Source organism: Topomyia yanbarensis, chromosome 3, assembly GCF_030247195.1.
Source record: "Topomyia yanbarensis strain Yona2022 chromosome 3, ASM3024719v1, whole genome shotgun sequence".
Taxonomy (NCBI): Eukaryota; Metazoa; Arthropoda; class Insecta; order Diptera; family Culicidae; genus Topomyia; species Topomyia yanbarensis.
In genome coordinates, this window is record NC_080672.1 from 114,811,019 (window position 1) to 114,828,181 (window position 17,163).

Sequence of the window (17,163 nt, forward strand, 5' to 3'; positions counted from 1 at the left end):
TATTGCCTTCAATGAATTTTATAGCGCTTCTCGTCAGAGGACGCTTACTAGTTGGCAAACATCATGGGACAATGGAGATCTGGGACGGTGGTTGCACCCAATTAAGTATCAACGAAGGCATGGTTCAAAGGGTTGGAGGTAAGTCGAAACTTCATTCGTGTGATATCTAGGCTCATGTCCAACCATTATACGTGGAATGCGCATCTCCGCCTCATTGGGGTCGCATTGTGCTTGCGGAGAGGGTTACAAAGACATTGAACATGTTTTTTGGTCTTGCACTGAATATCGTGAAGCCAGATCCCAATTAATAGACTCCTTACGAGCCAGAAGAAAACCACCCTATGTTCCTGTTCGTGATATTCTCGCTTTACGAGATCTTACATACATGGGCCTAATTTACCATTTCCTGAAAACAATAAATATTCAAATATAATTATCCCCACAATGTTTCTAGTTTTTTTTCCTTGCTTCTAGACCCCCCGACTAATTATTTTGCGATCGGTTGCAAATGAAAGGGAAAAGTCCATTCTTTCGTATCCTGATGTTTCGCGGATGCCGAATTTTGTTGAATAAAGTTATTCGACAAGGACACCGTGTTTGCATACATATTCTATCTAATAAATACCTAACTCCTACGTTGAGTTTTTGAGAGTTTTTGCAGGTAACACCGCAAATCATGTTTTTCCAGAGACGTTCTACAAAAAGCTTCATCAAGGAGGTGTTTGTCGATTTTTTTGCATAGAGAAATTACACAATGTTACTTAAATGATACACCATAAGGTACAAAAGTTTTGATCAATTCGCTTCACGCAAAGCTCTAAAAAAATTCGCAGAAAAGTGTTTTTTTTTTCATGTTGAAACTGTTATTTTTTTCATCATTTCTCGTCTACTCCACGATAAATAATGTGTGAACCCAGAATACTCAAGTTGGTTTTGTTGTGAGCTTGCGATTTTATATGGGAAATTGCGATTTTTTGCTTCAAAACAGAGTATCTCAGTATAGGCTCAAACTTTATTGAGGTTATAAGTGTTTTTTATGTAACAATGTCTGAGAAACACGATGGCGTTAGAATTTTCAAAATTAAAATATTAAAAGAAAAATTAACATTTATTCTAGAACTGAAATATTTTTTCTAGACTCCTTGAACAATTTTCTTCAAAAACCATCTTGCGGTTTGATTATAGAGTAAATAGAACCAGAGATAGGATCAAAAGAAAATCAAGGATTTTGGCAATTTGTCAAAACGGGGGTGTTCCCATGGCCCGAGGGGTGATTCAATTGACACAAAAATTTGGATTTTTATATATTGGTCCTAGATGAACAATTCCTCCAAAATTTGGTGAACCGTGAAGGTCGTGCCTTGATCACTTCGAATGGAATGAATTTAATGCCTATTAAATCAGTGTCCATTTCCTAAACGACATAACACTAATCTTCAACTAATCCTATTATCAGTTTGTCGTGCCAAGATAAACAAAGTTGGTTCGCATAACCTTCCGAATCTTGATGGTGAAAGTCATCGACTACGCTTCCCATAGAATATTGACCATCTGATATTTATTTTATGTCCGAGCAGTTCGAAATAGAAGGGCATGTGTTGCCAACAAAGTGTTACTTCACCGGAGATGGTGGTGATAAAACTGACTAAATAAATAACCATAGCGAAAAACAAATTTCATCACGTGAGTTACTTTTCTAATTTATCACTTCCAAAATTTGGGTTGCTAGCGAAAACTAATCTAATATAGTTTATCGTTTCTTCAACAACAACTATTCGGTGTTTTGACGTTATCAAAACAATGTACGTACATTAAAAGCAGGTTTAACCAATTCTATTAAACATTTAAAAAAATTGTTGCAAATAAAATTACAAACTAGAAAGTATGCAAATGTGATTCATATAAATACTTAGCCACTGAAATACACAAAAACGTGCAACTAAAACAACATAGAAAATATGATCATAAAATGGCACAGTATCAATCAAGTTTTATGGCACACTTGATTAAACTGCTGTCGTATAAAACCTGTCCTCGATTGGAGTGCGTTAAGCCAAATTACTTCCGCTAGTATTACAAACAATTCTACGTTAGGGTGTCCCAAAATGACATCATGTTAAAAAAGTCATCGGGCTCACTTCTTAAATGAATGGTTAGGGTATTAGGACTACTTTCTTCTTCGGAATGAATTTGCTAAAACGCTTCCTACTGGTGGCGACTTTTGATTTTTTGAAAAATGGGCCGATTTTGGATAAAATTTAAAATTTATGCCTGTTGAAGTGGTCCTGAACTGTCTTAGATATTTTTTCAGCATTTTTTATTATTTTGGAAATCCAAACGGAGAAGTTTGGTTAGTTAGTACAAATTTTGAATTATAAGAGCGGCAGGGCCATTAAAACTTAGTAAAAAGTGAAATTTTTGGTGTTTTTCAGTATTTTTTCTTCAAAACTGGGTATATACAAAATTTTAAAAGTACAGAAAACACTTTATATAGTTGAGCTGAATTCAGGGGCGTAATTTTGCTAAAGAAAGTGTATAGCTACGGCCAATGGGGTATAAGTTATTTACGTTTTTGTTAAATAACCTTTTGACATTTTATGATATTCATAAAAAATAACACTGTTCTACAAAATAAAACAACTTAAGTGGGCTTAGTCTGCATATTATTTTTTCGGAAAATAGAAGGAAAATTATGAAAAATGGCGTTTTTCGATTGTCTCTAGTACATCAGAATCGGTTTTTATGAGCATTTGGCGATTTTTTTTTAAAATATTTTCTATACTAATAGCCACCTAGCGTGTTTGAAAATCATTAAAATTAAACAAATATGTCGAGTTAATGGCAAGTTATGGCGTATATTTGAAGGCTAAATTGATTAAAGTACTTACATTTTGCATATAAAGTCTTATTTTCATGTTAGGAACTTTGAAGTGAAGAAAAATGCAGAAGAGTGAGGTGAGTGTTGAAAAACTGATATTTACTATTTAGATCACATAACTCCGAAATAGTCAAATTTGGGCCAATATCCTCGAAAAAGTTTTACAACAGAATACAGCGCATCTTCTGACACAATCGTTTTGTTGAAGATGCATCCTAGAAGTAATTATGGAGAATTAACTCTTCAAAAAATAATTAGAGACTTGGCGTCATTAGCAAAGTTATTATTTTTATAATATAAGTTACAAAAAAAAATCATCAGATGCTCATTAAATCTCGTCCTGACATACTAAAGACGTACAGAAAACGTCATTTTTCATAATTTTCCTTCTATTTTTCGAAAAACAATGTGTGGTCAAAGCACATTTGAACTGATTTACTTTTTGGAACAGCATTATTTTTGATAAATTGCTAAAAATGTCAAAGGTTATCTAACAAAAACTTAAATAACTCATACCCCATTAGTTATAGCTATACACTTTCTTCAGCAAAATTACGCCCCTGAATTCGGCTCAACTATATAAAGTGTTTTCTGTACTTTTAAAATTTTGTAGATACCCAGTTTTGAAGAAAAAATACTGAAAAACACCAAAAATTTCACTTTTTACTAAGTTTTAATGGATCTGCCGCTCTTATAATTCAAAATTTGTACAAACTAACTAACTAAACTTCTCCGTTTGGATCACCAAAATAATAAAAAATGCTAACAAAATATCTAAGACAGTTCAGGACCACTTCAACAGGCATAAATTTGAAATTTTATCCTAAATCGGCCCATTTTTCAAAAAATCAAAAGTCGCCACCAGTAGGAAGCGTTTTAGCAAACTCACTCCGAAGAAGAAAGTGGTCCTAATGCCCTAACATTTCATTTAAGAAGTGAGCCCGATGACTTTTTTAACATGATGTCATTTTGGGACACCCTATTCTACGTACTATGTACTACTAAAACTAAAAACAAAATCTATAGGAAATTAAAAGGTGATACCGGTGATGACTGAACTGCTTTCTCGTGGTTCCAAAAGCAAAAACCTAAAGCGGGTACATCGAAAAATCAACAGACAGAAAAAAAAACAAAGTTACAGGATGAAGCAAGAAACGCAAAACTTTAGAATCAGATCAGCCCGATTGGATAGAGGTTTACGGAAGCAATGTGGGTGTTTCTTCTAAAGGTGTATTTTCTGTTCTATTTCCCAAAAAAATAACCAAAATTTGTAACGATTGGGTGGACATTGACATAATTGAAAGGATACAACGGGGATAGGTTACAGAGGTACGAAAAAAGAAATAACTCGAACTGAACCAACGTCAAATTACCTAGGAAAATGTCGTCATCATCGATATTTTGCTGATTGGCGAGCGTGGCAATAGCCGCCATAGTTCTACAAAAGTCAATTAATGAGGGTGGCGGTAGCAGCACCACGCTCAATGGCGATCGGTTCAAAATTTCACCCGACAACATTCAAAAGTGGGCGGGTCACTGCTCTTACCTAGAAATAGAGATAGAGAAAGCCATCATTAATAAAAGTGTTATACGGTAAAAAAATATAATGCATATTTTTTATTCCAGGATAAAGTCATTTATCAATTTCCCAATCATGTGTTATTTGATTAGTGAGTGTGTGAACGAAACAAACTTTTCGTTCACATTCGGTGGTTTCTTGCAGAGCAGTAACTAAACAAACGGAACAGATTAAGCCTTTTCCATCAAGTCAACTTTTCTGTCTACGATAAGATTATTAGTGTGACGGAAAAGTCGTAAGAAACTGGCACCTATCACTTTCCGCCCGCTCACCAACCAGCTATTTACGATCAGCTTCCAATGAATTTCATTAAACTCGGAACCTGTAAGCTGATGAGAAAAGAAACATTTGACCACACTTTTACGTTTCTCCCAGATAAATTAAGGTAACTAACTAGAAGAACTTTATCAAGCCCAAATGTAGAAGTCGCTCAAGCAAAATAGAAACATATAAACTTGGCATACGAACGCATCATGTAAGCGGTATTTACATGTTCTGATGAGTTTTCGCGTTAAATATTTACGATACACTATATGGATAATATTGTTTATGTCTGTTCAACAAATAATCGGCAGATGTGTTTACATATGACATACATATATAGCTGCATGGGAAGTATCAGAGAGAATTCTCTAACCACTTGCCATTTTATTTACCTAATCATACAGGCATAGCTGGATCCAGCAGGACGGTAAAGGGGGGGGTTGCATGCCTTCTTGGTAAAATGTATCTGATGGATGATATGAAAAATGGAATTTCGAATTTTGGAAACGCGTTCTGACATGCGGGAAGAGTGGCGAAGTATTTGGCAAACCATGGACAGAAGCTATTTCACACCTTTAACCCCAAGCCTCAAAATTAGCCATAACGCTATTTTTAATTGACTATAACTCCACTGTTCTCCAACAAACCCTAAAAATTATAACACTCATGGATAACCCCAAGTTAGTAGAAGGGTTTAGATGTCACAAGATTAGCCGAGCTTTAAAGTTTGTATGGGATTTTCGGCCAAAATGTGTGGAGAAATACTCGCAGTTCACCAAATCACCGCTAGAGGTCGCAGTAAATATCCGAACACGAGCCTAGGAAGGAGTTAAGCTTTGGAAGATAGACCAAACATCTTTGTAGAAGACTGCAAGACAATCCAAAGAACCGTTAAAGAGTTATTGACGTTTGAAGTGGGATACTGCTGCTTAACATTCGCAAAGGACGTACTCCACTTATCTCATGTATGTGAACCACGTGTGACAACTTCAATTTGCAATATAATATGTAGAAATACAAAAACTTTTTTTTCGTTTAATGTACGAAAAATAAATTCGCCCTTGCTAAAAACATTACATATAAGCATAATTAGTACTATATAAATATAATTAGTAAAAAAACGAATCACTTCGAGTCACGAAAAATAATTAGTCATCGACCATCACATTCACACAACGTACGGGGCATTACACGTCAGTTGTACAACCAAAATTTTAATCCTTTCCAAAAAAAAATCTTGTATTTTTAGCTAAACTTTTTGTTTTGTTTTTTAAAGTTATGAGTTTTTGAACTTTTAAAGTTCATCAAATTGAATATTTTTCACTCACTGATAATTCGAAAACTATTCGATGTTTGGAAAAAATATTTAATAATAAAAAAGTTGCCGGTAATATTGCTTCAACAGAGGTAGACACTCCTTGAGGTAGATCTCCCCGTTTACAGTACGTAATCACGAACGACGCACTCCGTTTTCCACATGAGCAGATCGCTTGCCAAATCATGTATTTATTGGGAAACTTTGAAAATTTATGCTTCCTTGCTTTCTTCGGAACATCAAACTTGTAAAAAGGTAGCCCGAAAGCCGCCGGAAGTCCGCCTTGATGAAAGTCTCATCATCCATTTTGAGACAATGAGGCTTTGTCAGCATCTGTGTGTACAGCTTCCGGGCCAGTGACTTTCCCACCGTATTTTGGCGTTCGTCACGATTTGGAGCCTTCTATACATTGTACGCATGCAGTCCCCCCGTTCCTTGGCTCTCTGAACGAATGACTTGAGCAGATTCAACTTTTCGCCAAATCCCGATCAGAATGAAATAACAAGATTATAACAGAAGACAATTTTTGTATCATAATAAGTAACAATGCGAGATATAGTTTTGAAATATTTCTGTTATGTGTTTCTGATCGGGATCCCTGACCGAAGCATTGGGATTCCGCTTAAACGCTTTCACTACAAGCTTGTGATCCTAATCAATGATAGAACATCCATTCTGACCGCTTTTCTCCTTTCGGTCGATGCTCACAGTTCCGTAGTATCATTTAATCACTGCACGATTCCGAGTTGTTTTCCGATATCCCGATGAGAGAGTTGAGAATTTTCCAGATACCTGCGCAAAATTAATTCGCTATTTTGCTTTTCGGGTTAAGCAATTTTTCCCAATTTTCGAAAAACTGACAGCGACAACAATACAGTGTAAACAATGCACTCTTACATATACCTATTTCTTGTTTTGTTTCAAAAAGATTTGACTTATGCGAACCTACAGTATAACTCTTCGATGCGGAATTTTTGAATAAGCGGGGAAGGAGCCACTTCTAGATAAGACACGTTGTCACGGTAAAGATGGACAGAATTTTTTTATGTCGATTATAGAGGTCTTAACCTTAAGGTCATTCGCCTCTTCGGAATAGAAAAATCTCTTATGAAAAGTTTCTAACCCTATGTGCGGGGGGTCAGGTCTCGAACCCATGTGCGCTGCGCACAAGTCAATTGATTTACCAACTACACTACGCCCACCCCCATGCCAGTTCAATGCAAACGGGATAGAGATGCCATATACGTGCTTAAACCGGACTAAACTCAAGCTTGATATTAAGGATAATACCATGTGGCGGTATCAACTAGATCGGAGCTTACCGATATAAATGGGAATTGTTAAATTTAGTAAATAGCTCAAAATAATCCTTTTACATTTCTTATAAAAGAAATGCATAGAATTCGCTCAAACTTTCAAGATTTTTTCCGAGGCCCGGAGGGCCGAGTCTTATATACCAATCGACTCAGCTCGACGATTTGGGACAATGTCTGTGTGTGTGTGTCTGTGTGTGTGTATGTAACGGACAAATTCTCATTCGTGTTTCTCAGCAATGGCTGAACCGATCTTATCCAAACCGATTTTAAATGAAAGAACTAAAAAACAGTATGAACGCTATTAATTTGTTTTTGATTCTGATGTTTAGTTTCCAAGATATGAATGTTTGAATGCGCAAAAATGGCGTTTTTTGCAGTTTTTTTAAATTATCTGCCGAAATTGACAATGTAGATTAACAATTTATATGTTTTTAGACAGCTTTAACGAATACCTTTCGAACAAGCTATAGATTGTTGAAATCGTACTATTATCAAAAGAGCCAAAAGATTTTTATCATTTCCCATAGGCAGAAATATGACCAAAAACATGTAATCTATTATTAACGCTAAAACGGCTTATTTTAGGTCAATAGTATCTTCGGAGAATTTAATGGAGGCAATATGCCCTTTCTTTTGGTATTGTGTTTTTGCTGATTAATCCCCCTATGAGTGAGATATTTTCACAAATTTTTTTGGAAGTGATTATATCGAAATGATGCCTTCAGCAAATTTGTAGCTCTTACTTTTGCGAATAACTTTACTGAAGACTTCAAATATCTATTTTGAATACTTTAAAAGTTATGGCTTGTTGTTTGTTGATTACTCTTTGTCGCTTATTTATTGTTCAATATAGTAATAATCCATTGAAATAAGCCAAACATTATTTCGATAAAACGAATTTTGTATTTCATTTTACTATCTACAACCGCTAGAAATAATCACCGAACACTTCCAAGTTATCTGGAAGGAACTTGATAACTTATCAGTACAAAAATTTTCATTTGTGCGAACTTTCTGACTGCAATTTTGCTAACTTATAACCATCGGATCGATCTGAAACATATCGGAAAATGAGAAGCGAAATAAATAACTCCAAGCAACGGCGAAGCCAAGAGAAGGTTTTGGGGTTTAACACCATACAACCCCCCCCCCCCCCCACCACACCAAAAAAAATATTGGATTGAAGTTGAAAATTTATTGATGCTGACTGATTTAATTCAATATTACAATAACAATTATCTGATCCGTAGATTGATAACCTGTTGTTGTAAACATCATGAGGAATTTTGATAAATTGTCGGAAGGGGGTCCTGATATGTAACTGATCTATTGGTCTTGATTTCACAGTTGTCTAATAGCATAAATATCAAATTCCTGCCTGAAAACATTCCAATAGAAAATTCCAGAGTTCTGTAATCAATCATAATCCTCAGATTTATTTTCAAATTGAGCTCGTTTTTGTAGAAATGTACTGTAATAAGGGTCTTTATTTAATAGGAAGCGAAGTTAAAATTGATTTAATTCTATGAAACATAGAACTGCTCAACAAAAAATGCATAAATTTCAACAATTGCTTAAAATGTTTTTGCCTTTCTCATTCACTCTAAAATTCGTCGATCTAATCCCGACCGGGAGGACCGAGTGTCATATGCTAATCGAATCAGTTCGTCGAGATCGGAAAATGTCTGTGTGTATGTATGTCTGTATGTATGTGTGTGTATGTGTGTATGTGGAAAAAATGTGACCTCTGTTAATCAGAGATGGCTGGATCGATTTGCACAAAGTTAGTCTCAAATGAAAGGTACAATATTCCCATCGGCTGCTATTGAATTTTTTATTGATTGGACTTCCGGTTCCGGAGTTACGAGTTGAAGAGTGCAATCACACAACAAATTCCCATATAAACTGAAATGAAAAATTTTCAAAATCAAATTTGTATTTTTGATGCCAAATGACATTATAATGCATGAAACATTGAGATTTGATGTAAACTCGAAAAATAACGTTTGACAAAAATTGATTTTTTTGGACTTTGGTACTTATTTGCTCTGTTACTATTTTCTGAAAAATTAATTCTGCATAATTTTAAAACTTCAAAAATTACGGTTTCGGAATTATGCCGTTTGGACAGTAAGATCGATTTTCACCAAACCCCCACCAATTGTAAAATTGGTATTGTAAAAAAACGTAAGGGCGATACTTCAATGCTCATAGGTGGGACCGAAAAAGTAAACAATCGCCAAAGGGACTATATACTATATATACAATCATTTTGTCAATTTCAATAGCAAACACAAATTTTAATTTAATAATTTCAAATACTTCATGAAGTTTTGGGTTTCGATCACTGAATCATGCAATCTAGGATGAAAAAAACACAATAGTTCTAAATTGGAAATAAAACCAAGTCTGGAAATATGCACTGTTGATTTTCTTTGAATGCACTATGAGTCACAAGGGCGATTTTTCGGGACAAAAATCAATAACTCCCAAACCGTTCATTTTAGAGAAATTATGTCTGAGAGAATATTTTTGGGGATTAAATTCGCTTTCTTTTAAAGTAAAATGTAGCTAGGGTGGTCCTCTCAAACATTCTTTTCGAAAAATTATTTTTCGAACAAAATGGTATAGCAAGGTACTTACTTCAGCAAAGTTGTAGAAAAATGTTTTTCAGTTAACATTTTCAAATGAATTAAAGTTATAGCACTATCGGTTTTTATGTTATAATTATTTTTATTCTTTAACTTAGGGTGTTTCTGAAAAAGTCAGTTTTTTAACTATAACTTTTTAAATAGTTAGTCTATCTTCATACTCTCTATGAAGCAATTTTAGTACTTTTCATTGCGCATATTTCTGCTGAAGAATGTGAATCGATATCATTTTTCGTTATCGAGTTACGATCATTTTTTTTTAAATAACAATGATAGTTTTCAATGTCCTCTAACTCAGAAGGTTGCAAAAACTAGCAGCTAAATTTGTACTCTTTTGAAAGTGCATCAAAAATACTATAAAATATTTCAAAATCAAAGTCAGCATTTTTGCCCTTCGATGTCAAATATAAACAACAACACCACGAGTCGTGACAGTTTAATTGGTATCAATCTCATTCATGAATCGAATCGCAGTAGCCGACGACTGCTTTGATCAACGCGTGTAGTGCTTTGTATTATTAGTGCTGTTAAAATGGATAAAATAAAGTTGTTCGATCTCTGGAAAGTGGCCAAAGGTGAAAATAAAAATAAAATAAAAGTTGTGTTTGAGGAAATAATGAGATAATTTGATGTGGGACAAAATGAAAAAAATAAGTTCACTCAGAATGCAAAAGCTGTAACAATTAAAACATGTAAAAGGTTTGATCAATTTTGGAAAGACAGTAATCGAATTGTGACGAAAGTGCTCGATAAAAATTCGAAATATTTTGAGAAGCCGTTAACAGTTCCTACAAAAGATTCAAACTGCACTTCCTCCCAAACCAGCATTCACAGAAATTCGTCGCTTACTTAGAACAGAATGAAGGGTAATCCTTAATTCATTTGCTTTTTAAGGCAAAATGCGCTACATTTTATATTATGTCAACACTTCCATTACCAACAAGTTTCATGAGCGAACAAGGAGCTGAGGCTCGGAACGATCGACTGAGTCACGGTAGAAATTGTTCAAGAGTCGCGAACATGGAAGATGTTTTCTTTAGAGCAATGGACTCGTCTAATCCGGTTCTTGCAGTTAGAAGATCCCGATACAGTAAACGCACTGAAATAAGTTCAATATTAAATGAGTTAGCACTTTGAGAAAGGAGACACGATTCAGATAACTATAACGACGACGATGCTGATGATGTTGATGATTGTGATTATAATAATTATGAGGATGACGATGATAATAAAGTAGTTACGTAGAATAGTAAAATAAATATCTGTCTGAGCCTAACGTTTTCAATATTTGTGTACATATATTTGACAAGCTCAAAAAATCATTTAACAACTCGACTTTTTGATCTAGTAAAGCAGGTTCTAAATGGCAATGACCAGACCCTTAAAAACAGCCGTATGCTGATGTCATTTAATCATAATGTTGATATCAACATTTTTCGCTGAATGACAAAAAAGCAAAAGTTGATTTTGAGATATTTTACAGTATTTTTGATGCACCTTCGAAAGAGTACAAATTTAGCTGCTAGTTTTTGCAACCTTCTGAGTTAGAGGTCATTGAAAACTATCATTTTTATTTAAAAAAATGATCGTAATTCGATAACGAAAAATGATATCGATTCACATTCTTCAGCAGAAATATGCGCAATGAAAAGTACTAAAATTGCTTCATAGAGAGTATGAAGATAGACTAAATATTTAAAAAGTTATAGTTAAAAAACTGACTTTTTCAGAAACACTAAAATGACACCCTAAGATAAAGAAGAAAAATAATTATAACATGAAAACCGATAATGCTATAATGCTATAACTTTGATGCATTTGAAAATGTTACTTGAAAAACATTTTTCTACAACTTTGCTGAAGTAAGTACCTTGCTATACCATTTAGTTCTAAACATAATTTTTCGAAAATAATGTTTGAGAGGACCACCCTAGCTACATTTTGCTTTAAAAGTAAGAAAATTTAATTTCCAAAAATATTCTCTCAGACATAATTTCTCTAAAACGAACGGTTTTTAAGTTATTGATTTTTGTACCGAAGAACCGCCCTTGTGACCCATAGTGGAATGGTGGGTTTTTTAAAGAAAAAGCGTTGATTTCTTTATTCTCAGTCGCGTTGGAAATTTGAGTAAAGTATAAACTTCAAATCGATTAAAAAAAAAATCGATTTTTTTTGGCTCAGTACAATATACATAACCCCTTTAGAAAAATCAGTTTTCCCACCACAATGCATTGATTGAGGAATTTAGATATTTTATTAACAGAGCATTAGCAATAATTCGTTTGTATGTCTATTTTATGGGCCATTTTTTCGCCTTCCCATTGATTTGGTTTGAGATTTCTAGCACTGATGTTGCCCTATGCTGATTTGAGTGATTCTCTGAGTCCTGCCACTATCCCATGTAGTATGTGTTATCAAAAACATCGCGAAGCATCAAGTTCTAAATGTTCTCAAACGATATAATATCCGAAGAGAGTGATAAGAGTTATAAGAAATGTCTCATCACACTGTTAGGTGGATTAAAAGCGTTTTTCTAATAAAATCAGCTTTTGACTGCAATTGCATGCATCTGTCATACATACCGACAACTTTAACGCCAAAACTAAACTGGAATGAAGTAAAACTTTTTCCCGAGATACGGACAACTTATGGCATTTTCGTTTTTGACAGTCCACTACACCGGTGTAGTCGGTGTAACCAATAGAACGGCTCAAAAATTGACTATTTTTCGGAACACCGCTCAATCGAAGGGTAATTGTGTCCATATGCCAAATATAAGCTTGTTCGGTTGCTTCTAGTTTTTTTTTTTTGGAGACGAACCACTGCGACCAGTATTTTGATCTATTGTAGTATGCCCCTTCCTTGATCTAAGTGTACTATCTATTATGGCATATCTAGAGCCGTAGCGTGCGATTGGCCAGGTTGGCCCCCGCCAAGGGCGCCAACCTAAGGGGGGCGCTAAAATCTTGATCTGATTTTTAAAATAAGTGAGGTTAAGTCATGAAAATAGGCAGGATAGGAGTATCATTCCCAGGTACACATTATTGTTTGACAGTCGAGCTGAAAAAGAAAGCCAAAGCAGACAGCAAAAAGGTGCATAACTGAGACTCTACCAAAAGCGTAAAAAGACGGCTCTGTTAGTCCAGAATACACAACAAACAAGACAAATGCTTCAAATTTCAACAAAAATAGCGAAAAATATTGCACACTTTTTCCGCTCGTTTTCTCAGTTTCGTAGGAACAAGAGGAACGGAAATCTGGTCATGGTCAGTAAAGCAGGCCGCCTTTTTAAAGCTGTAGCAAAGATCGTAGAGCAAGTTAGATAAATTATCATCGAGAAGATAACCCCATGCCGTACCATGTAAATTTAAGTCTCCTCAATACCGGGAGGAGTTCCGCAAAATCCCGGGAATATCGACCCATTTTTGGTACCGTAATACCGGTACTGAACAAAAGCCAGTACCGGTATTTTCGGTACTATACAATCTTTTATGACAAATATGTTAACTCTGCAGGGGGATCTGTTTCAAAATATCGGTCTGCAAGATAACGTTTAATTATATTAATTTGCCTGCTAGATAAATCGTTGACATAACACCTTTGTGTGGGAATGAGGTGGGGCCATCATCATTATAATTCTAGAAGTTAAAGTTTTATTAGCGACATTCTGATTGGTTTCTATTATTCTCTGGGTGGCGCGTAATAAGACTATGGTCTAAGTCATGTCTGTATTTGGTTTGCTCTTAAACCTTTATCTATTTATAAAATAACGAACAGCGATTTAGTAGCTAACAATTTTAGACTTGGTGAATTGCTTCAAATGGGGCGATTTATAATTATTGGTGAAAATTCAGCAAAACTCCATAGTTTACAGGAAAGCAAGGAACCTTGGTATGCATTAGAAAATAGTAGGCAAACGACATAAAGGTCGAAACTAATTGACAGAAAAGCAAGAGAGGAAATGCGAGCAACCTGCTCGGATTTACTGCCATTCTCGCTTTGATTTACTGTTGTTAATATGATTTCTTACATTTACCATCTGTTGAAGTCGACGAAAGTCGCACCGCTTTGCAGTTATTGATTTCAACGTGTCCAAGATTTCGAAATAAAAGAAGGTGCGGCATACGAAAAATATCTTCTGTGAAATGAAAAAAAATCCGAAGCATATAAAAACAATAAACACGTTGTTTTGATCAGCACAAATCAATCATCTGAGAATAAGGTCATCAGTTTGAGCATTCAATTTCACTTTGAAGTGTTTTTCAAATTAAAAAAAATATTCCAGTACCGGTACTTTACCGGTACTACCGGTACTGAGAGCTTCAGTACCGTAGTACCGGTTCTCGCTTAAAAGGGTCGGTACTGCGAACCCTAGTTCCCAACCTAGGTCTAACCAATTCTGCACTAAGTTGAATCTCTGGTTGAAATGTCACATGGCTTTTGGTGTTCCTTGAAGCGTAGGCAACTCTTTCATTCTTCTGAATTGACCAGGTGCTGTTTGCTTCGGATTTGTGGCAGAACTTTTCTTGCTGGTATATTTAGCAGCCTTTCAACAGCGAAAACGCAAAGCAGCCTCGCCAAAAGGTCACCCGACACTAGTTTGAAGGTTCGGTACGATTGTCATTCATTATCTTCGCTCACTGAAGCAACGGGTCATTGAAACAGACATTCCCGTCCTTCAGTAGATCAACGCATGTCAAATTCGAATCGATAACAACACTGTCGATCTCAGCTTTGTGAGCGGGCATGTAAACGCGTTAGTTCTTCATGAAAGTTTTGTCGCCAGTAACGTCATTTGTTTGCTTTAGACAAAATATCACAATCCTGAGCTTATCTAGTCGAACGTTCAAGATATCTGGCACAACAGAATATTTCTGCGTCCTGCCGAATATCAGAATACTTCACGGACTATCACTGATCCGAAAGATCTGATGCGGTCGAACCCAGTTCATTATGCTTGATTTTTAATGGAAGCTCGGACCTTTGGTGGCGAATCTTGTTCCGCATCCATTTTAGAATCATGTGGGTCAATTAAGGAGTACACTTAATATACGGTAGAGTGCCAATATTAATGTTCTTCCTGAAATTTTAAATCGGACGCACTTCAAAACCAATACTTCGAAAAAAGTCCCCATGTAAAATTTGATGTATTGAGTAATAACTTAGCTGTCCTCAAAATCATATTTGAATTTCTTTTAAAAATAAATATCAAACTTTGACTCTTCATATATTCTAATGTCTTTACAGGTACGCAATGAATAACCGATGAATGAATCAAGATGAAGCATAGCTCCGTTATGGTTTAATTTTTAACCGAGGGAGCTAAAATAGTTTAAGAATTTATTGTACATATTTTGGAAAAGACAAGTAAGTTTTTATGCCTTTTTGAGAAGAGATTTAAATGAAATTTCACTCAAAGTGGCTTTTCCCTACTTCTAAAAAAAATTTAAAAGGTTATAAATAATAAATAAATAAATAAATAAATAAATAAATAAAAATGAGTTTAAAGTTTGAATCGCAGCATCCTTTACGTTATAATTCGAATTGAATTTTTACTGTAATTGAAACGTATTTCAAATCTGGTAAAAGCCTGTAGCTGAAGAAATTCATTATCCAGTGCCTACATTATCTCATTTTTTGAGATTTTGCTAGTTAGTCCGGTCTGACTTAACACCGACCATATGAAATTTGTAAATGCTGCCAATGCATTTTATTATGAAATGAAATGCATTTCAATGGACAATCCAGCATTTCATAATAAAATTCATAAAATGTATAATGCGATATGCCCGAGGCTGCTTTTGAGTTGGTTACATAGTAATAAAGAATATGTAAAACATCATCCAAAAGAAATTATTTATTTTTTTATTTACCTACAAAAACGTTAGCTCCCTTGAGTCCCATGATCGCCAGTGTTTCAGATCCAACTTTGAACGAAAGAATAATTCCAGTTGTAAGCAAATTCAGCTTGATCAGCACATCAATCAGCACACTATTGATTGTGTTTATTAACAAACACATACACAGTAATGCGGCACGGTACTCGATGAAAGCTCTGTAATGCGCCACTTTGAGACCGTTTTGCTTTTCAACCAAGCCAGACAAATCCGAGTTCCTTCACCACACTACTACACGACGTGTGAATTTATTTTTAAGTTATTTGAATAAAAGTAAGTACCCAAATTCGCCGCACTATCACAAAACACCACTTAATAGTTTGCTCCTAAGGCAAGTCCTACCAAACACTAGAGATGCCAATCTGTCCAATCATCAACATTACTTTACTGTCCTTGCTTTGTCTGACATTCATTTCTCGGCGCTTTCCTTGAACTCGACGCTTACAGTCACGAGATCAAAACTCAACTGCAGCTGCATTCTGTTCTCACAAACGAGCCGCTGAACAGTTTTCCACGGTTATTTAAATGCGCTTCCGTCACGAACTGAAACAATAAATCCCACCAGGCTCCTGCGTTCTCAGGTTTTTCACGATGACTCATCGACGCCCAGACGGTTCGGCGACACCGAATAAAACGAGAGCCCACGAGCTAGTGCATCCTTAGCCAGTAGGGCGGAGAGAAAAACCACACACCAAACCTGCACCAACCAGCTGAGAGACAAATAATCCTACAAAGGGTCCCAAATTGCCTCGGTTGTTCACAGTAAATCATTCACTCGTGGATTTCACGGTCTGCTGTTGTTTTTTGTCTGAACAAACAAAGTTGTACCAGAGATGAGTCACAAGGAAGCACTCCCTAATGACCACGCGGCGAAGTGCACTCCACAGTTGAAAACTCTAAACTGTCGGAAAATTTATTGCGCTGTTTTTTTGCTGGTATGTTGATCTGCTCACCGAAGAAAAGCTCTCTGAGCTTTCCCCGGCTCTTTGTCGTCTGCTTCTGGGTGCACAGTAAAACTTTCGGGTCGACACTCAAACATGTCGGTTTCGGACACAAACAAGCATGAGAAAACAGGAGAATACCTTTGACGCAAACACATTGGGCACTGAATGGTTCGCTTGGGGTTGTACGAAAACAACTAAATTGATGGGGTGTGAGATTACTAGCAAGAAGTACCACCCTAATTATTCTCACATTGTAGCATTACTCAGACTAACCGGTAAAACAGCAAGTTTTATCTTACATAGTGTCATATTGTGTTGT

At 35.6% G+C, this 17,163-nt stretch overlaps 1 protein-coding gene across 17 annotated transcripts in view; it reads right to left on the bottom strand.

Annotated features, from left to right (window-relative positions):
* Window positions 1-17,163, bottom strand: part of LOC131688679 (protein Fe65 homolog) — a 281,910-nt gene that overhangs the window by 66,201 nt on the left and 198,546 nt on the right. For 9 of the 17 annotated variants that reach the window (XM_058973123.1, XM_058973117.1, XM_058973126.1 and 6 more), the window contains one exon: window positions 4,252-4,424. The exons of 2 other annotated variants lie outside the window; for them this stretch is intronic. In XM_058973123.1, the coding sequence (XP_058829106.1) occupies window positions 4,252-4,396 (145 nt within the window). In that variant the 5' untranslated portion in view covers window positions 4,397-4,424. Of the gene's footprint in view, window positions 1-3,922; window positions 3,967-4,251; window positions 4,425-15,876; window positions 16,438-17,163 lie in introns of those variants that run through there. 6 more of the 17 variants (XM_058973115.1, XM_058973114.1, XM_058973129.1 and 3 more) reach the window with 5 other exon arrangements.